The following is a 21648-nucleotide window of genomic DNA, read 5'->3' on the forward strand; positions in this document are numbered from 1 at the left end:
GAAAAATGACAAAGCTAAAACAGCTTGCATTTATCAGGAATAATATTAAAGACAAAACTACATATAGTACAGTGATTTTATAAAATTGTCTTTTCATCACGGTGACTCTAAACACCCTACCTATCACCTATCCTCCACAATGCCAACACTATGAAATGGCTGATTACCAAAAAAAGCAAACAATTTTTAAACATGCTTACAGTGAATGTTATTATACTTACTAAACAGCTACTGATAAAGCCATAAATTCCTTCATCCATTAAACAATTTTTTTCCAGTATCAGTTAGTACTTCTGTACGCCACGTGTACAAAAAAAAGTTGATCATTCCATTCACCATTTCAACAAAAAGAATAAAATACCTAGGAATAAACCTAACTAAGGAGGTAAAAGACCTGTACTCAGAAAACTTTAAGACACTGATGAAAGAAATCAAAGATGACACAAACAGATGGAAAGATATACCACATTTTGGGATTGGAAGAATCAACACTGTGAAAGTGTCCACAAAGCAATCTACAGACTCAATGCAATCCCTATCAAATTACCAATGACATTTCTTTTTACAGAACTAGAACAAAAAATTCTAAAATTCACATGGAGACACAAAAGACCCCGAATAGCCAAAGAAATCTTGAGGAAAAAAAACAGAGCTGGAGGAATCAGACTCCCTGCCTTCAGACTATACTACAAAGCTACAGTAATCAAGACAATATGGTACTGGCACAAAAACAGAAATACAGATCAATGGAACAGGATAGAAAGCCCAGAGATAAACAATGGTCAACTAATCTATGACAAAGGAGGCAAGGAAATACAATGGAGAAAAGGCAGCCTCTTCAATAAGTGGTGCTGGGAAAACTGGACAGCTACATGGAAAAGAATGAAAGTAGAACACTCCCTAACACCATACACAAAAATAAACTCAAAATGGATTAAAGACCTACATGTAAAGCCAGACACTATAAAACTCCTAGAGGAAAACATAGGGAGAACACTCTTCGATGTAAATAACAGCAAGATCTTTTCTGATCCACCCCCTAGAGTAATGGAAGTAAAAACAAAAATAAAGACGTGGGACCTCATGAAACTTCAAAGCTTCTGCACAGCAAAGGAAACTATAAGCAAGACAAAAAGACAACCCTCAGGATGGGAGAAAATACTTGCAAACGAATCAACAAAGGATTAATCTCCAAAATATATAAATAGTTCATCCAGCACAATATCAAAAAAACAACCCAATCAAAAAATGGGCAGAAGACCTAAATAGGCATTTCTCCAAAGACGACATATGGATGGCCAAGAGGCACATGAAAAGCTGCTCAATGTCACAAATTATTAGAGAAATACAAATCAAAACGACAATGAGGTATCACCTCACACGGGTTAGAAGGGGCATCATCAGAAAACCTACAAACAATAAATGCTGGAGAGAGTGTGGAGAAAAGGGAACCCTCCTGCACTCTTGGTGGGAATGTAAATTGATACAGCCACTATGGAGAACAGTATGGCGGTTCCTCGCAAAACTAAAAATAGAACTACCATATGACCCAGCAATCCCACTGCTGGGCATATACCCAGAGAACACCATAATCCAAAAAGACACTGCAATGTTCATTGCAGCACTATTTACAATAGCCAGGACATGGAAGCAACCTAAATGTCCATCGAAGGAAGAAGGGATAAAAAAGATGTGATACATATATACAATGGAACATTACTCAGCTGTAAAAAACAATGAAACTGGCACATTTGTAGAGACATGGATGGACCTAGAGACTGTCATACAGAGTGAAGCGAGTCAGAAAGAGAAAAACAAATATCGTATATTAACACATATATGCGGAATCTAGAAAAATGGTACACATCAACCAGAAAGAGAGACACAGATGTAGAGAACAAACATATGGACACCAAGGGGGGAAAGTGGGGTGGGTTGGGGTAGGATGAATTGGGAGATTGGGATTGCCATATATACATTACTAAAAAGAAAAAAATATGAAACTGTACACTTTAAATATATGCAGTTCATTGTATGTCAATTATATCTCAATAGAAGTTCTTTAAAAAAGTTGATCATACATTTTAAGTATACAGAAAGTTTAAAAAATGAAGTTTTTTACCTCTTTCAAGTGATCTGGCTATTTCTGGACTCATCACTAACTTAAGAAAGTCTTCTGTGCATGTCCAAGATAGCTAGCACTATGTCTCAGTTCTATGAATTTATTTAGGCAACTTCACGAACCTGATCCACAAGAACACAGCCATTTGAAAAAGCAAAACATTTTGTTTTTCCATATTAAGATCTCCTAAAGGACAGGTCACATACAATCCCCTAACACAATATAAGTTTACATTACTGTGTAGAAAAATAATGGTGGCAGCATCCAATCTGATTCCACAGACATCACACTAGTAAATGATGGTGGTCAAGAATGAAATTAATGACTGACTTTTTCCTTTCAATATCTAATATTTGTCTAATGGGCTATTAAGTTGTTAGAACATAAATATTTATCAAGTTGTTAGGACTAAACTACTAAATAAACAAGAATTCTGAGTTACTTCTTTAGGCCTAGGGAGCCATGAAAACACTCATGACATTCAGCATGCTGTGGACCAAAGCAGCATGGGAACTCCTACTCTACTCAAAATCTAGCTTATCTACCTAGTTAACTTGCCTAAGTCTCCCCACCCTTCTCAGCTCAGATGAAATACCACATTTTCTGTGAAATTACCTACACAATTCACGTGACATTCAAACTACCTTGTTACCTGCTTCACAGCTTACCTCCCCAACCAAGTCAGAAAAGCACCAGTGACACTAGCACAGTTCCTTTTTATACATAATGCTCCTTTCATCGGTAAAGGGATAAAGATTTATATAGGCTCAAGTTCAATTTGACATATTCTTAGCAAAAGCATTACCCAGTATGAGCAACACTAATCCTACTATAACCACAACACGATATTTAGCATGATATTGGTTACAATAAGAACAAACCACTACTAGATTGTAAAACAGTCACATGGAAAGGTACTATATAGTATTTGACAACTTGGAATCTACAATGTTTTAATACAATTCTAACACTAAAAAAAAATGGGACAAAAACATCAAACAGAAAACATCAAATCCCATTTATCAAGTATATAGCCTCATAGTTATTAACGGAAATGCTGAAGATCAGCAGCCAAAGCATACAGCTTTACTGTTAGCAAACAGCCAAAATACATTTGGTATGTGTTTCAGAGTTAGAGATCTAATCAAGTAAAAGAAACGCCTACGAAATTAACAGAAAAATAAGGAAACTAAATCACTTTTTCAAAATATACCACTTAGTCCTCAAATTTTCATAACTTTTGAAGGAAATGCTCTCCCACCTTCAAAACAGAATTTATAGAAAGCTAGGATGAATGTGTAGGTGCTACTTAGTGTTTTTAAAGCTGCTGGCACTGTAAATAAGATACTTCTATAACCAATCCCTCGCAAGTGCTTAAGTATAAACACAAAGATCAAATTTAATACTACACGAAGATCTTTAGTAAATCTAGTTACCGTTCTGTGAATTAACAAAAGCCAACAGAATTTTAATTCTAAGGTGACAACAGTGATGTTTTTAGTTTCTATGACAGGAACTGCTTAAGCGGTAAATAACCACATTTACTCTTTATTCCCACCCCTTTCTAAAGTTCCAGGGGACTTCCCTGTTGGCACAGTGATTGAGAATCTGCCATTTGTCAATGTAGGGCACATGGGTTCTATCCCTGGTCCAGGAAGATCCCACATGCCGCAGAGCAACTAAGCCTGTGTGCCACAACTACTGAAGCCCGTGCACCGCAACAACAGAAGCTGCTGCAATGAGAAGCCCGTACACCGTAACAGAGTAGCCCCCATTCACTGCAACTAGACAAAGCCCATGCGCAGCAACAAACACCCAATGCAACCAAAAATAATAACAAAATAAAATTTTAAAAAATAAAATAAAGATCCAGTAAAACTACCTTTCCCTAACTTCAGTACACTTGAATTAGAACAAAGCCTACCATGTAACAGATGTTCAATAAATTAGTTTATAATTAATGTTTGTATAATTAATAACCTCTAATGACCAGATCTGTTCCCACATCTTACCTCCAGCCCTAAAAGAATATTTGAATTCATTCATTCATTTCACATTGACAAGTAATGTCAACGTTTAATTCAAGCTAAAACCCCCAAATTGTAATTCAATTGTTGTATTAAAAGCAACTTTATTAAATAGGTTTTATAAGTCTGTTTTAAATTAACCGGCTTAACTGGCTAATAAGAACCAATAATTTCTCAAACTGGAAATCTACCACCACTATCAGCAGCCGCAAGAGTAGAAATACTGACTGCCGGGCAACAGGAATTACTCCAAGGGCTACACACAAATTACATACTTGATCTGAGAACAACCCTAAGATGTAGTTGTTACTATCAGCTCCATCTTCTGAAAAAGCAAAAAGCTCAGGGAGGTTAATTAACACAGCCAAAATCACAGCGAATAAGTGGCAGAGCTAGGACACAACTCAAGCACTGTGATACTAGCGTCTGTGCTCTACAATCTATTCCCTTTTGATTCTCTTCTCAAGTCAACTTTTTAAAACAAGACTGCCTTGTTGGAAATCCACTCTGGAATCTAACTAGTCCTTATGCAGCTGGTGCTTCAAATTATTGTTTCCAGGGGTCCCAAAGAATCTGCTATGGTAATGCCTGGTAAATCCTCCCCAAGTGTCAACCTTAGAGATTCTATTGTACTGGGCTCTTATATTTGTTAAATATTTTTGGTTTCTCTTTCATCTTCTTGCCTAGATTGTCTTTTGGAGACTAAAAAATTCCACAAGTTTCTGATCCATGTTCTGTGGAAATGCACTTCTTTGGCTGGTTTGTTCAAAACTTCTCTCCCTCAAATTTTACAAAGGATTTACCACACCTTAAAACCCAAGACTATTTCTTCCGACACTCAATTAGATTTCAACTATGTCCTGTCTTTTAACTTTTCTTGATTTTCTAGCGGCTTGTCCTGAAGTTATAGAAAACATAAACGTCGCAGGATGGTGCACAGTCATCCACAGCTAACAACATGTGTCCTCCAAGAAAGAGCTGCAACACTTTCTACTTCATAAACACTATCCCGGATTGAGTTCTTAGCCGTGTGACAGATCCCAAAATTGAAATGAATCTGATACCCAAAAGCAAAAGATTCAGAAAAGGTAAATTATATACACCAAATCAACCTATCACTGTACCTTCTCCAACAAGACAAGTTTAAAAAAATCAGAGAAGGGCTTCCCTGGTGGCGCAGTGGTTAAGAATCCGCCTGCCAATGCAGGGGACATGGGTTTGATCCCTGCTCCAGGAAGATCCCACATGCTACAGAGCAACTAAGCCTGTGAGCCACAACTATCAAGCCCATGTGCCATAACTACTGAAGCCCACGCGCCTAGAGCCTGTGCTCCAGAAAAGAAGCCATGGCAATGAGTAGCCCCTACTCACCTCAACTAAAGAAAACCTGCGCGCAGCAACAAAGGCCCAACACAGCCAATAAATAAATAAATAAATAAATAAATAAATAATTTATATATTTTAAAAAATCAGGGAAAATGTCTTTTCATGAAAATTCTACCCTTCGTATGATTATGTTGACGATTCACCCATAGTCTACACTGTAGTGACATATTTTCTCTCTCCTCTGCTGCCCCTTCCATGTCCTCGCAAAGGATTTATGAACAAGACAAGTGTACAGATACAGACACACTCTCTTCCCACAGGGATCACGTTCCAATCAGGCAAGAGAAAGAAACCAGTTTTTGCTCATCCATTTAGTCTAGAAACCAGCACTGAAACATCTCAGAAGTGACCTGCCATGGACAGGGAGCACATAAAGCAAATAAACACAAAATCTACTGCTTTTACTACTATACCTACCATTGCCCAACACATAGACATACTCAATTATTAACTGAACACATGACTAAGCATTACTTGTATAAATTACTGGATTCCCTCAATATCACAATCTCTCAGTAACCTTGCAGTCTGAGGAAAAAAATAAGGAACCATATCACCTAAAATAGTGAAATTAGCTACCAAATTAACTTAAATTTATGATGCTTCCCGGAAGGTTCAAGACTATTAAATTGCTTTATTCCCTTAAAAGTTATCAGTTCCTGCACAAAGAATCAAGAATGGATTTGTTAAATTTGTTACAAGTCCAACTACAAAGTGCTTCTTAAAATCCTCTGCAAAAGTGTATCAACTTCTTTCTAACATTATAATGAAAGATATTTTTCACTGACATCACAAATTTGGCAACTTAATCTTTCTGACTGTTCTGCTCTTCTTTTAGCTACCTCATGAGCGCCCCTCGCCAATAATTTCCATTCCAAGATGACTAAAGGAACATAAATAAATTGCAAAAGGAATACTTCAGAGGGGAAAAAAATGGGAGCAGGCCAACGCAGAACAAACAAAATTAACCATTTAGCAGTGGCGATTTTGAAAAGTAACTTGTCTACTGGGACTGGATAGCTATTTATGGCTAGCCTAACATACTGTGCACTAATTTACACTAGATCCAATCTTCTACATTAGTACAGTATTAGACCGAGAACCTAGGTGTCCCAAACCCTGAAGAAACTATCTTTCGATCATTAATCTGTATAAAGATGATTTAAAGATGTACTAATTAGGCTAAAGTACTCTCAAACATTTAATTAGTAAACAAGTATTTGTTTAGTACGCACAATAAATCGGGAAGGATGTGGTTAAATTCTCAGCTCCTTAGACAGAATCTTTATAATAAGTTAGTCCTCTTTACCATCCTGTGTAGCCAGGCTTTTCCGGTTACACAGTAGATACATAAACATCTTATATCTATATATGAAAACAGTTTATAGAGTTGTCTGATGTATTCAGTCTTCCTACCCAATTAACTACGTAACTGACGATCCTCATTAAGTTAAAGCTTTAGCTGTTTTGAACATCTGGATTCTCAAAAAATGAGCTGACAGATAACTATACAAAATATATCTAGGGATTCATAAGACACTGCACTTAATGAAGCACTCCCGTTAGTTAAAACTACCACTAACCCCATACTATTAGGATTTGATATCACGTAAAAACAATACTAGGTTAGCTTCTGGCTCTTCAGAAGATTCTAGAAGAAATTCCAATAAGTTTACCCTGTCAAGAATTAAAAATTTTTTTAAATTTAATTATAGCCTCTAGAAACCATTCCATAAGAAAATATTACAATGCCAAAGATACTTTCATTTTGAGCTATCAAATCTATTTGTTACTTGTCACTCCCTATTAACTGAACCAAAATCTTTCACAAGCGTACACCTTTCGAAAGCCTACCACTTCCTACTATAAACATATACCACAGCCTGCTCCAACACTGCATGTAACTTTCTCATCTCCCTGCTCAACTGCAGCTTCCTTAAAAAAAAAAAGTATACCAAATCAAATGTCAGAATATTATTCTTCCTAAAGGTGAGTAAAACTTGCCCTTTATTATCCTTAATTCCTTGACATTATCTAATCTTAAAATAATAAAAATAAAACATAAGATCTTGCTTATGTAATGCTTTTGTCAATTATACAGTAATTACAACCAGCCAATAATGTGATTACCATTAAACTAAACAGATTTATTCAGTGAAGATTTAAGGCTTAAGCCAAAAACATGCCTCATAAAGTCATAAAGACAAACTGACTGAAGTTCAGTTGGTATTAAAAATGAAACAACCTGAAGTTCTAATAAAATGATCTATCAAAGAAACTAGAAGAGAATAACAACGCTTTGATTATGCAAAACATTTTAAGTTGTGACATCACAGTTAAATTTCAAGAAATCTTATCTTTGAGAGAGATACACTGAAATATTTACAGATGAAAGTATATGTATGATACCTAGCATTTGCTTCAAATTATATGGGACATAGAAAAAGGTTGAGATGTAGACGAAACAAGATTGGCCAAGTTTGAAGATGTAAGACAAATAAATATGAGTTTGTATTATTCTACTTTTACATACATTTGAAGTTTTCTGTAAAATATATAGTGTTTCCCCCATAACACTGTATGTACTCTGCCACCAAAGACTCATGTCATTGTCCATGTATCACTTTATTCCCAACTGTCTTTTAAAAACAACCTCAGGGGGGCTTCCTAGGTGGCACAGTGGTTAAGACTCCGCCTGCCAATGCAGGGGACATGGGTTCGATCCCTGCTCCAGGAAGATCCCACATGCTGCGGGGCAACTAAGCCCGTGCGCCACAACTATTGAGCCCATGTGCTGCAACTACTGAAGCCCACACACCCAGAGCCCGTGCTCCAGAACAAGAGAAGCCACGGCAATGAGGAGCCCTTGCACCACAACGACAAGTAGCCCCCACTCACTGCAATTAAAGAAAGTCCGCGCACAGCAAAAAAGACCCAACACAGCCAATAAAATAAATAAATAAATAAATAAATTTATAAAAAAAAATAAAAACCACCTCAGGGAGAAGACTGTATCATGACAAATTGTTTAAAGCATAATTGAAATGTCACACATACACAGAATAAACAGAAACAACAAAAGGGGAAGATTTTCAAAAGAATTACCATCAGGCAACAAACATCACTACTTATGCAGATTCCAAGTGTTAAGATGAAGATAAAAAATTAGAGAAGTTAAGAAAATGTCATTAGAAAGAAGCTCAATATGGTTGTCAATCATGTGCACCATGGTATAATGCAGAGGAACAAGGTCTTTGAGGAAACTCCAAGAGAGTATTATAAAACAAAAGATTCCTCCTTTTAGCACATAACATATGCATGGTAACAGCTGTATAATTAACATTAAAAGCTCTCTCCCCCAAATAAATCATATCCCTTCCCACATAACATTCTTTCTAAAAGTAACTGTCCTTTATCAAGATACATCACTTTAATTTCCTAGCATATTTAAATAACATTTCACCTAAAATATAGCACCAAGTAATGAAAATCTGACCTTTGAACTTAATGTCTATTGAATAGCTATATATATATATCACTACCAAGAAAAAGAATCCATATTAAAAAGTCATCTAGTAAGCATAAGAAGGTCTAATCTGGATTATACTAAATTTAGATGACTTGAGACTCCACTAGCGAAGTCCCCTATCTGGTGGCAGAAAACTAAAAACAGAGGGAAAAAAGTGTCCATTTTTAAAGATAATACTTACTTAAGAATGGTTTTTGCACTACTGCAGTCTTCAAATCGAATGGAGTAACCAACTTCCTGGCCCAGCATCACATCCATTTCATCAGCAACTCTCTGAGCCACACTCATTGCAGCCACTCTCCTGGGCTGGGTACAGGCAACTCCTCTTTTGGGTCCCGGTAATGATCGCATGTACTCCACACACCACTGTGGAATCTATCAAATAATTTCACATTTAAATTAATTCCACTCTGCCTGCACAACAGGTATATTTAACACGAAGTGTTTTATCTCATTCTAATAATTTAAAACCAAATTCAATTTAGGCACACCACAAATTATTACTTATGGCTCAAACTTATAATAGCATGAGCTCTTCAAGCCCAGGAAGGGTCATGTATAACACTGATACGACGTAACTGCACTCCTCGGTGCGCTAGGTCCACTGCAGCCTTGCTGAATATGGTCTACGGTGTCAATGTTCCACCACCAAGCATTTCTCTATGCACTGGAAAAATTCCAATTTATGAAAATTCTACTTTATAGCAAATGTTATCTCCCAAAAATATTCTAAGAAACTGTAACTTAAACTCCCATACAATTTAAGTAATGCATGTAAAAGTAGAAATTGTATCTCCTTGTAGTTAAAAAATTGTATCTTTTAATTCAACTCAAATTTGGTAAGCCAGCAGAATCTAACTCTTCCCTCAGAAGTATGCATAATGGCAACACCTTAGGTACACCTTAAAAGTTAACTTTAGTTAACTGTCAATCTCAAATTCAATAGGACCTAGAGAAGCAGCAATAGCACCTCCCTGAAGGAGGGCAATGAAGGGGAAAGAAGGGAGAAAAAAAAAAAAAAAGGACCAACGAGCATAAGTAGCTGGTTGTTGCCATGATGACAGTGCATTTCTTGGCTGTTCCTTTATCAATAGAAACTAAGAGATCCTCTAATTTAATGGTCTTCTCTACTCACTTACCTGGTAGAGAACCATGGCAAAAATCTTAAATTGGAATCCACTGTTACAAGGACATGATGGATCTCCATCAAAGCCTCCAAAAGCCTATCATATTTTAATGCTACAGGAAATGTAGAGTTTTTCTGGCATAGGATTTGTACAGTGATATTTGAAGAATACTGGTTGTACTATTACTGCATTTTAGTTAGGATACTTCTGCAGTTTTGGAATAACTGCTGTCATTGATAAATATCTGAAAGGGGGAAGGAGTGATTATGCTGCTTCTCTAGCAATGTGATTATGCATATCTTCAAACTTAAAACGAACAAAAATACCAGACTAACACAGAAGGATCTCTCTGGGTCTACAAACAAACAGAACAAAGTTCAGGCGGCTTTCCAGTTTTCTAAGTATCTTCATTTCAGCAAACCTCTTACAAAGGCAAAATGTACTTTATACAACCAAACAAAACAAAATTAAAAAATACATATGCCGGTCAATTAAAGCTACTTAAAATTAATTCAGCATTCTCAAGGAAAGAATGTTCACAGATTTTTCAATTCACTCCAGTGAAATGGATAGCTTAATCCCACTTTAAAAGCAAGATATGAACCATTTTGGGTAATTCAGTAGTTTTTGAACTTTTGATCTCAGGACCTCTTTATACTTTTAAAATAACCTAGGATGTTAAACAACTAATAGATTTCTTGTATTAGGAAATTAAAACTGAAAAACTGTTAAAATATGTATTAATTCCTTAACAGTAAAAACCCATTATATGTTAACATAAACAACAGTTTCTATGAAAAACGTTACTACATTTAAAAAAAAATTTAGCAAGAGAGCACACTTACATCTTTGCTTATCTCTAATGTCTGGCTTAATAGAAGACAGCTGGAGTCTCTTAACTGCTTCTATTCTGAATGTGCTGCAATAAATGTTTTGTTTGAAGTGTGTGAAGAAAATCCCAGGACCTTTGAATGGGTTTCAGGGACTTTCAAGGGTTCCCAGACAAGATTTGGAGAATGGCTCCATCAATATATCTATTCATATTTCTAAGAATAGCATTAAGAAGGGAAGCACGTCTTGAAATATGCAGGCTACTGGCTTCCTCAAGCCAGAAACCAGTTCTAAACTATTCCTTCCTTTCGGCTTCTTCCCGTCCTCCATTTGTGGCCAACTTCCTAAAAACTGATCTTTAGCCCTCAACCTTCTTATTTTATACATTTATCCCAAGCAGTTTTATTTATTCTTCTGACTTCGAAGACTACATATGATACATCAAATGTCAATCCTAATTCCAGCCCTACCCCTGACCTTATGGTCATTTCCACTTGAAGAATTCAGCAAGTTCAGAACTATTTCTCACCTTCCTTCAAATACTTAATAATCCCTCCCATGTCCACTATTCAATAATACTAACATCCTATCTATCTCCAATCTGTCCTTTTTTTTTTTTTCCTTTGGCTACACAGCACATGGGATCATTCTCCAACCAGGGGTCGAACCCATGCCCCTGCAGTGGAAGCACGGAGTCTTAACCACTGGACTGCCAGGGAAGCCCCCAACCTGTCCTTTAGTCTCCATTCTACAACGCTATACAAAATCAAAATTTTGTTATGACCTTATACAAAGTCTGTCTTTAACATTCTCACTAGACAGGACATTTCTGTAAAATTCCTTGTCATTTCCCACCAACTAAAAAGTTCTGATGGCTCCCCAATCTACAGCAAGATAAGGCCCAATCTACTGTTCCAGTGCCCCCCGCCCCACTTCCCTCTCCAAACACACCATACATACTGTGGCCAGGGCATATAATGCTTTCTCTTCTCTCTAAACATGTACCCTTGCTCGTGCTGTCTCTTCGGCTGAACCAGCTTTAGTTTCTTGCATATGGATATAATATGTGCATACCAAGTTGCAACGTGAAATGTCTTTACTGTTAGTCTCAGTTAAAATAATTACTTTAGATTTTGTTTGGAGAATTTCATTTTCTGATAGGCACAGAAAGATACCCCAAAAGTGGCTGACTACTCTTAATGGTTCTGAGTTACAGCTTAATAAAGAGTATGCCAAAAAGCACCTGCGTGAACTATACTATTTAAACTGCTGTTTCCTTTTGAATCCCCCAAATGCTCTGCAATCTAAGTATCTACATACCTTAAGTATTAAAAGCAAACAAAAAGATACTAACCCAAATAATCACAAACCTCTTGTTTTGAGTTCACTTGACCTTCTTCTCCACTAAATGCTATTAAATAAACTCACCTCTGAAATAAGGTTAACCACATAAGACCACAGAAGAGTAGTATAAAAGAAATTAACTTTGGCCATGAACAAAAGGACAGAATTCCAAATACTGTACCCACCGATATCTACTGCATAGCCTAGGGCAGACCTCTCATATATCTAAGCCTCACTCTGCTCATCTGTAAATGGTGATTAACAACTTCCTTGCATGGATGTTGAAAAAATTAAATAAGATAATACAGAGTACACAGCGCCTGGCTTTACCCAACTGCTGATTAAATGAGTGCTATTAAATACTACACAAACTAGATAAAACCGGTTGAAATAATTATTAAAAATACGATATTAGTAACTTCAGCGTTATATCTTTTCATGTATTTAATTCTTTAAGTTTCCATAAGGTGATAAAAATAAACCAACAGTTTGTTGCTAGCGTCAACATTACACCTCCACTTAAAATGAAAAATCACACTAAGGCTTGGTCTTTTATACAACAGAAACTTTCAATTTGGGTTGCTACTGGCTTCAAAACGTCTCCATGAAATATTCAAACTGATAATTTGTGGCACTGTGTAACCTAAAAAGAGATAACCTGTGTGTGCAGGAAGCTCAAATCTAAACATGTATCATAGGTACATAAACATGGAAAAACTGGCCAGCAGGAAACAACATAATTATTTCTGCATGAAAAGATGAGTAATTATTAAATTTATTTCAACACTTTCCTGAATTTTCCAAATTTTCTACAATAGACAGGGACTGCTACTTTTGTAAAATCTAAGAAATTTTCTGGTGGGTCAGGCTTAGGCATCTGAAAATATGGTTCCCTCACTCACAGCAAGAAAATGCAAATTAAAAATTACACAGAAATAGCATTTTTCACTTATCAGATCTGCAAAAGTTCAAGTTCAAAGGTACACTCTAGTGGTTTCCCACATATGCTCTTATACATGTTCACAGAAGGGTGAACTGATATATTCCCTATAGAAGGCTATTTGAGGGGTGGGATGAATTGGGATTGCCATATATACATTACTAATAAGAAAAAAATATCAAATTGTACACTTTAAATATATGCAATTTATTGCATGTCAATTATATCTCAAAAAAAGTTCTTAAAAAAGAAAAAAGGCTATTTGAGTGTATGTTCCACAATCACAATCGATCGTCTGACCCAGTAATTTCTGCTTCTGGGAATTTATCCTAAAGATATACTTGCCAATGCAAAACAACCATTAGAAGGAGCCTAGATGTCTATAACATGGGCCGAGTAAATAACGACTCAGCCACGTTTAAGAAACATCCTAAATATAATTCTAATACAACACTAATATGTGTGTTTAGTTCGGGGTGGGGGGATACGCTATGGGATGAGGTCACAAGTAAAAAGACTATTCAGCTCTTTTTTTTTTAAAGAATAGATAATATTCACATAGTTCAAAACAATTAGAAAAACAAAAACAAAGAAATGAGAATGACAAAAACAAAAACGACTTCAATGGTTCATATCTCTCCACCCAAGCACTGGGAAATAAACCTTATATGCCCAAATATGTACCACCCCAGATTCAAAGTAGGTGGGAGGCCATCACTGCCATACTTTACATAACAAAACTGGAAAAAAACGGAACTGTTATTTTCCCAAAGAAACTCAGGAAAATAGGTACTTCCTACAGGATTCCCACCCCATAAGTCACTAAAAAGTGCTAAACATCAAAGCAGCTATGCTTCAAAGCATTCTGACAGCCAATGAGAATGACCACCAGGACCAAATACACAACATTTAGTAAATGTAACCATTAATAAAGTACGTACTGTGGTATTCAATAACTCACCTGTGTTGTTTTACCAGACCCAGTCTCACCAACAAGTACAAAGGACTGATGTCTAACCAGGATATCTGTAAACCTATCCTTGTATTCCCAAACAGGGAGCTGAAGCCGTTTCTTTAGAATATCATAGTATCTCGGTGTATGGGGTAAGTTGGTAAATGGATTAATGCACTGTGGAAGTGATGTGTGTCCTGCATGTCCGGTGTGTGTTGAATGAGCAGAATGTGTCGAATGTGTTGAATGTGCGGAGTGGGTTGAGTGAGCTGAATGGGAAGCTTTTAAAGGTGGTAATCCAGCACTGATAAGCATAGCATTCGTTGAAGCTCGCAATTCCTTCTCCTTTTCTTTCTCCCTCTCCCGCTCTCTATCTCCTCTATCTCGTTCTCTGTCTCGATCTTTAGACCGATCTTCTCGATCACGGTCACGATCTCGATCCTTCCTAAGGAAAAAAAAAAAAAAAAAATTTACAACAGATTCTGAACTTTATGCAAAATGTTCATAGCAAGGTTACAGTCACAAGAAAGTAAATGTCTAACAACTAAATAAACTGATATAAAACTCAAAGTATCAGGAACAATGAAAAAGAACTTATAATCAAGGATTCTCTATGCCTCATCCATAAACATCTTTCCCTTCTTTGATGATGCTTCAAATTCTGTTAAGGAACAGTCTCTTTCCACCTTTAGCCAAAATCAGCTGAGATAACACAAGAACTCATTCTGGAAGTAAAATCCTTTCCTTCTTAGAAGTTAAAGACGGAAGGCAGAGTGGATAAAAGGCAGGCACAAATTAGGCAAAAAGAGAATGGCATCACAGTCTTTCCCAGATTCTCCTTCAGGTTACACGAAAAGGTATTTTTGCACTTAAAGTATGTTCAAAATTTAGCAAGAACTAAATCTTTCATTGCTTCTGGCCTCAAAGACAATTCCACCTCACACTGCAGTGACACAAATATGAGGTAAAGAATTAGCAAGTTTGTTTTCTTAAGTTACACTTTCCAAATTATGTTCAAAAAGTATAAACTGCCCCATAAGAAAAACTAAAACTTTGTATTCTTGTTTTCATTGTTTGCTCTTGCATGTGTCCTTAAGAGCAACAGGAAAAATAAAGTCAGAAGCCCTCTGTAAAACCTAGAGGTCATCCATAACATGAAGAGCAGCCCATTAAAAACAAGCTTAATTGAACACTATTAAGTTGTTTAAAATGTTTAAATTACGTAGATGACCACCGTATTAACCTTAGGTCATTTAGTTAACTGTAGTATCTAATTCTGGTTACTAGAGATGATCCCTAATACAGTAAGAATTTTAAAATTATCTGTGCTTATTCATTCTACTAATCTAGTTTACTTCAGGCCAAATCCTATAGCAGACAAGCGTGCCACAAGGTGTTTGAACTCAGACTTGAAACAGGCAACATGGAACCATGACACAAGCTGCTAAACATGTCATTGCTCCTCATCCATAACACACAAAAGACATACAAATTTCTCATGCCCCAGTTGTCAGTAGCAGGCTAGGGAAGACCATTCATTCTCTGCAATGGCACATCAACTGGGCAATAGTTACTCCCCTTCGTAGAATACAGCTAAAATGCTGAACCCAGAATGAGTTAGGATGGTTCCCCAATGACAAAAATGGTTAGCTGACCAATTATATTTGATCTTGTCCCTTCTAAAATAAATAATTCTATTCCACAGGAACTTGCCTGAAGAGAAAAGCCACATTATATGTACACAAATATCCACACACACATATATATATAATCTTTTCATATACATATATATAAAAAGTGATTCTCCTTTCTCCCATCCCAATATTCGCCTTCTACAGAACTACAGGACATACAAGTTAGGACTGAAGCTTCTCATCCCATCTGGCCTAAAGAGAAAGAAATCAAAGGAACCTAAAGCATAACCTACTTAGTATACAAAATGAAGTCCTACAATTCAGAACTTAAGCTTCCTGGCCTATCTTTGAAATATACCATCAACCGTGCTTTTGGTTCTCTCATTCTGCCCTAGTCTAAGATGCTTGTAATTAAATAAGAATTTGCACAGCCCCAAAATATTAATGAGAAACAGTTTACAATAGGGTACATAAATACATGCCCAGTAAAGTGAGAAACACTGTAGTCAGGAATGGGTTCAAAGACATGACATTTTATAGTTCACACATAAAAATCCTTAGAGAACATCTGGTCTAAATAATACATGTTTTTCAAGGGCCTACTTTACTGGAAACTTCACTACCAAAACCAACAGAGGAAGCATAAAATACATTGTGAAGACACAAAGATTAACTGCTGACCACGAACTGGGGTTTAACTCTGATATGAGTAAAAGGAGCACCTAGACCACAGCTGCATAACCACTGGAAAGGTTAAAGCCTCAATTTACTATAACCTGCAAAGCAAAAAGCATTAATAAAGTAGTCTCTTAGTTTAAAATAAGGAAACAAATTCAATCACCTCGAAATGTTGCCTGTGATTCAAACTATCTGCCTTCAACAGGAGAGAGAAGATAAAAATTAAGGGGTGGGGGGGGCGCACCCTCAAACCCACTGCTTCATAAATATATGCAGATATTGTGTATATGCCATGTTTTCTTTTTTAAACAGGCACTTTTATTATAGAGGAGTTTGTTATTTAGAAGATTTACTAATTGAGATATAATGCTTAAACTAATTATCAAAGCAGTGCTTTATAATCACTTAGCCACAATACTGGCAGGGAGAGACACAACAGGACACTGCTGTTGAGCACATGGTTCAGCATTTTATCTCAGTTTAATCCTGGCTCAGCACTTAAGCTAACTATATGACCACAGTTCTTTCTTTCCTCACCTATAAAAATATCTTGTGGGGTATTGAAAAGATTAAATGAGTTAATATATGTAATGCACTTTAAGTAGCGCATGGAGCATAATAAATGCCCAACAAACACTGGTTATTACTTTTTTTAGTTTAAAATACTAGGTTAAAATTCTACATGGAGTAACAGAAATTAAAGAAATGCTAATGAAGATGTAAACTGGTTATCAAAGTCAGAGTATTTTAAATAAGCATTGCTTTCAACCTTGGCAATTTCACTTGCAGGGACTTCTCCTAAGGCTTTAAGTATACATAAGGATGTTCATCACACTTTTCACTTATAAAACTACGAAATTACCAAAACATCATTGAGCAGGAAATTAGTTAAATAAGTTATGATCCCCCTTTACAAGTGGAATACTATGCAGCCGATGAAAAGAATTACATCCATTCCACAATTTATAACATATTTCTGGGTGAATAAAAAAAAATCAAATCGCAAATAATACATACTAAAAGATCCTATTGGTATCAAACATTACAGTTCATACTTGTGAATAAATATGCAGAGATCTAAAAAAAATTTCATAAAGGGATTAAATAAAGACGGGGATGAAGATTTCTGATAATTTTCCCCCTTTTTTCTTTATATCTTTGTGAATGGACATTTCATGTGTTCCCTGGGGCAAGCTACTTAACCTCACCTACATCACAGAGCTGCAGTGAAAAATCTGTTTACATAAAGTACCTAAAATAATTCTGGGAACACTGTACATATGTTATCACTGTATCTATTTCACATTTTTAACAGAAAAAATTCTTATCTGGCAGTAATAACAGAAACTAACATCAAAATGGAAAATATCCCTATTTTCAAAACGTTTCTCCATACTTCAACAGTACGTTGTCTTTTGTTAATAATTTTACACAGAAAATGTTATGGGATAATGGAAAAAGGAATAAGGTCAGTATGTAACAGAGATCTTCAACTTCTCTACCTAACTCCTAAAGTAAAACATAGCAAGAGTAACTAAAGCTATACATAGTTTGGGAGCACGAATCTGAGTAAAATCTCTCACTGAGTGACCTGCCCTTCTCCGCAGAAGGGAAAATGCGACATCCATGTCAGGCAGTGGAATTCACAAGACTGACAGGCCTACCCTCTCAGGTAAAACCACCTGCTAACTAGCAGGGCTTAAAAAAAGAAAGAAAAATCTGCAAGACTGCACAACCGTCAACAAATGTAACTTTTAAAATTAACTATGGAAAACAAACAAACAAGCCGAAGCACTAATAAATACTGTAAGCCCACTGCCAAAGAAAGTTCTATGAGAAATGACATTCAGGTGACACAGAAACGAGCATACAAATGTCCCTCCAAAGTATCTCAGAACCTGAGCTTTATTTCAAGGATGAACTCTCCTTCATCTACAGGTAGATGCCATATATAATATCCAAGAGAATCTAAAGGTCACCATCAAAGACTTAAAAAGGTCCACGTTTTTACTAAGGATGTCGGATTTGCAAAGAAAGGGGAACAAACCCATGCACATCTCATGGGACCACTAACCCCAGGAAAAGCATTTAAATGGTGTACATACACACAAATATAGTAAGCGAATTTATTCCCTCCCAGTATATTTTTTTCCCAACTGAACTCTGTGAGAGACATTAGTTGCATCTTAGCCAGATGACAAGCAATTTATTTTTGCTTCACAGGAACAAAGAACCAAGTGTTCCCTACTTTACCAACCCATTATAAATGTCATTAAAATAGGCTGTAATGACTCTTAACTACAATCGTAGTTTGTGTGCTGTACCGGAAAAAGCAAGAGGCTAAGATTGAAAATAAAAAGATCAAGGTTCTAGATCCAGCTGTAAACTGTAAGGTTGCAAAAGCCACCTTTACATCTCTGGGTCTCCATTTCTCATCCCTTGAGTGGAGCAGATTATATTCTCTTTAAAGTCACTTCCAGCTCTAAGGAGCCTGTGACGTGTAGCTCAAATAAGCGAAAGTTTTGCTGGTGGGGGGAGGCGGGGAGAAGAGATAAGCAGCCGAAAAAGGGAAAGCTGACGTCTAACACTGTAAACCAAAAAATTTACGAGATTAAAATGTTACATACTTACGCTTTCCATATGCAATACATGGAATGATACCAAAAAGTGCACCCTATCCTGGCTTATACTCACTCTCCAGACCGCCATCAACCCAAAGGAAGAACTCTGAACGAATAAAAACAAGTTATACAGACTTGACCCAATGATTCTACACACCTCCACACACAACAATAAAAAGCAAAAATCATGCAAAGTATTGAAGATATTCAGACTTTCATGTCTCTGCCTTAGTTATCCAAATAAATCTCTGTTGTACTTCAGGAATGAAAGTACACACTGGTCGAGACAAGATTTTGACGCAATCACTGAAGTCAACTGCTAAACTCCTCGGCACCTTTAAGAAAAGGTAAGTAGAAATGAATCTGGAACACCACGAGTCTGCGTATTTCAACTCCCAAGCAACCTCCCCACGGGCGGTATTCTGCCCGTAAGATACTAAACACTTTTGCAAAGGGTCTTCTTGTTGCAAAAGCTACTTATGAAGAGGGGCGGGGGAGGCAGACAGAAAAGAAGAACTTACTGGAAAAAAAAGAATGTCTTCTAACTCCCATCCCAGGGATGCCCAGTAACTACCGTTTCGGCCAAAGCAGGAAAGAAAGGAGATGGCGGGAGCGAGGGCGCAGAGCGGAAGTCGGCCTGGCGTCTACTTTCAAGTGTTTGAATGGGCCGACGCCCGCGCTCTCCCGCCGAAGCGTGACCCCCGCGGCCCCGAAGCCCCAGCCCTCCTGCCCACCGGGCGCGCCCCACGCTCTCCTCTCCTCCGGCCGGCCCTGGACGCTCCCCTCCCCCGAGGGCCCCCGTCCGCACGCCTCACCCCCGCCACCCCCGGCCCAGCCTGTGCCGGCGTCCACGCGGCGCGCTCGCTCCCCGGGCCCCACCGCCCCCCCGGCCTGGCACCCCGCCGCCCCCAGGCCGCCCGAGAGACACCTGCGGCCCTCCCGCCGCGCCCTCGCCCCCGCGCCCCGGCCTCCAGGCCTCGCCGGGCGCCCAGGCCACGAGGCCCGCGGCTCCCTCGCGCCGGCTCGCCTCCGCGCCCCTCCTGCTCGCTCCCGCCCGCGGAGGAGGCGCCCCGGCGGCCACGCCAGGCCTCTCCGCTCGCCCGGCCGCGCCCCGCCGCCAAGGACCCGCGCCCGCGAGGAAACAAAGAGCCGGGCCCGCCCCGGCGCCCGCTGCCGCCGGGACCCCCACACAGCCCGAGCCCCCGCCTCGCGCCCCCGGCCTGGCTCACCCCTCGGTGCCCGCACGCTTCTTGCCGGAGGGGTAATCCTCCCCCAGGTCCAGCCGGTGCCGCTTAGACATCTTCGGGCTCTTCGGACGGGCGGGGACCAAGGCAGGAGAGAGGAGGACCTGGCGGCTCTATCGGCCCAGGCGAGGGCAGCTCCTAAACTCTAGGGGACCCCCACCCCTCCCGCTACAACAGCCTCCGCCGTGCGGCCGGGGCCAGGAGCTAAAATGGCGGCGGCGACGAGGGCTGGGCCTGCGCACGCGCTTCCGCGGGAAGCTGTGCGTGCCTGCGTCCCGGTGCGCGCGCCTGCGTCCCGGTGCGCGCGCACGCACCGGAGGCGGGAACGCCGGCCCCGCCCGCCGCCTCGTTGACCCGCCCCTCTTCCGCCCCGCCCGCCTCCTCCCTCCTGGGCGGGCGCTGGGCGGGCGGGGCGCCTCTGAGGTAGGGACCTGAGAGAGGAGGAAGTGTAGTCCTGGTTAGGAGATCCTCTCCTCTGTATTGCCCTGGCATTAGGGGAATCTGAGACCCAGAGAGGGTGGAAAACTAATCGAGATCGTACAGCTGGTAAGGGACAGAGCCAGGACTGGATGCAACCCGACTGTAACTCCAGATCTAGAACTTGAAGCCACTGACCAGACTTTCTCAATTTCAGTGAGGAAACTGAGGTGAGAGAATGTCAAGACTCACCATATTCCAACTTTGCCTTTCCTTTTATATACATATATATATATGTATTAGAGTATAGTTGATTTAACGTTTTGCCTTTTTTTTTGCCCAGCACAGACAGATTACGCTCGACCTATGGATGCTTTTACTGGATTAGGGAAGATTGGCAGTAAAGGCATAATTTTTTTCCTCTATGACTATTATGTGCTTCTACGGTATTAACCGTACCTCTGTTCTCATTCTTGCAGTAACCCTGTAAAGTATGTGTTCCTTTATAGACATGGACACTAAGACTGAGAGAGGTTATGTCACACAGCCATTAGGGCTGTCCCTAAAGCCAGAGCAAATTGTTGGGGTAGAATGACTCTATGCCTTTGGTGAATCTGTACCCCCAGAACCTACCTGCTTGCTCAGTTGCATTCATTCCCAGAAGAAGCGCACAAGAAACAGAGCTGTGAACCAACCCTAGCCAGGCGATCTGTGTAGTTTCTGCAGTGGTCGTTTGGATGCCCCGAAAGACCATATTCAGGTTCTTATCAAATCTTCAGAATTGCAGTCTCTAAGG

General features: G+C 38.9%; 1 protein-coding gene across 3 annotated transcripts in view; it reads right to left on the minus strand.

Moving 5' to 3' along the window:
• The window catches only part of DHX15 (DEAH-box helicase 15), a 54900-nt gene extending 34241 nt beyond the window's left edge, over positions 1–20659 (minus strand). The window contains exons 1-4 of one of the 3 annotated variants that reach the window (XM_057725997.1): positions 20421–20659; positions 19349–19526; positions 14268–14703; positions 9246–9439 (exon numbers count right to left, since the gene is read on the minus strand). In XM_057725997.1, coding sequence (XP_057581980.1) covers positions 9246–9439; positions 14268–14703; positions 19349–19380 — 662 coding nt within the window. In that variant the 5' untranslated portion in view covers positions 19381–19526; positions 20421–20659. Of the gene's footprint in view, positions 1–9245; positions 9440–14267; positions 14704–19348; positions 19527–19712; positions 19938–20420 lie in introns of those variants that run through there. The other 2 variants (XM_057725998.1, XM_057725996.1) reach the window with 2 other exon arrangements.
• Positions 20660–21648: the final 989 nt, after the last annotated feature.

The sequence above is a fragment of the Hippopotamus amphibius genome, chromosome 3 (genome assembly GCF_030028045.1).
Source record: "Hippopotamus amphibius kiboko isolate mHipAmp2 chromosome 3, mHipAmp2.hap2, whole genome shotgun sequence".
In the NCBI taxonomy this organism is placed as follows: Eukaryota; Metazoa; Chordata; class Mammalia; order Artiodactyla; family Hippopotamidae; genus Hippopotamus; species Hippopotamus amphibius.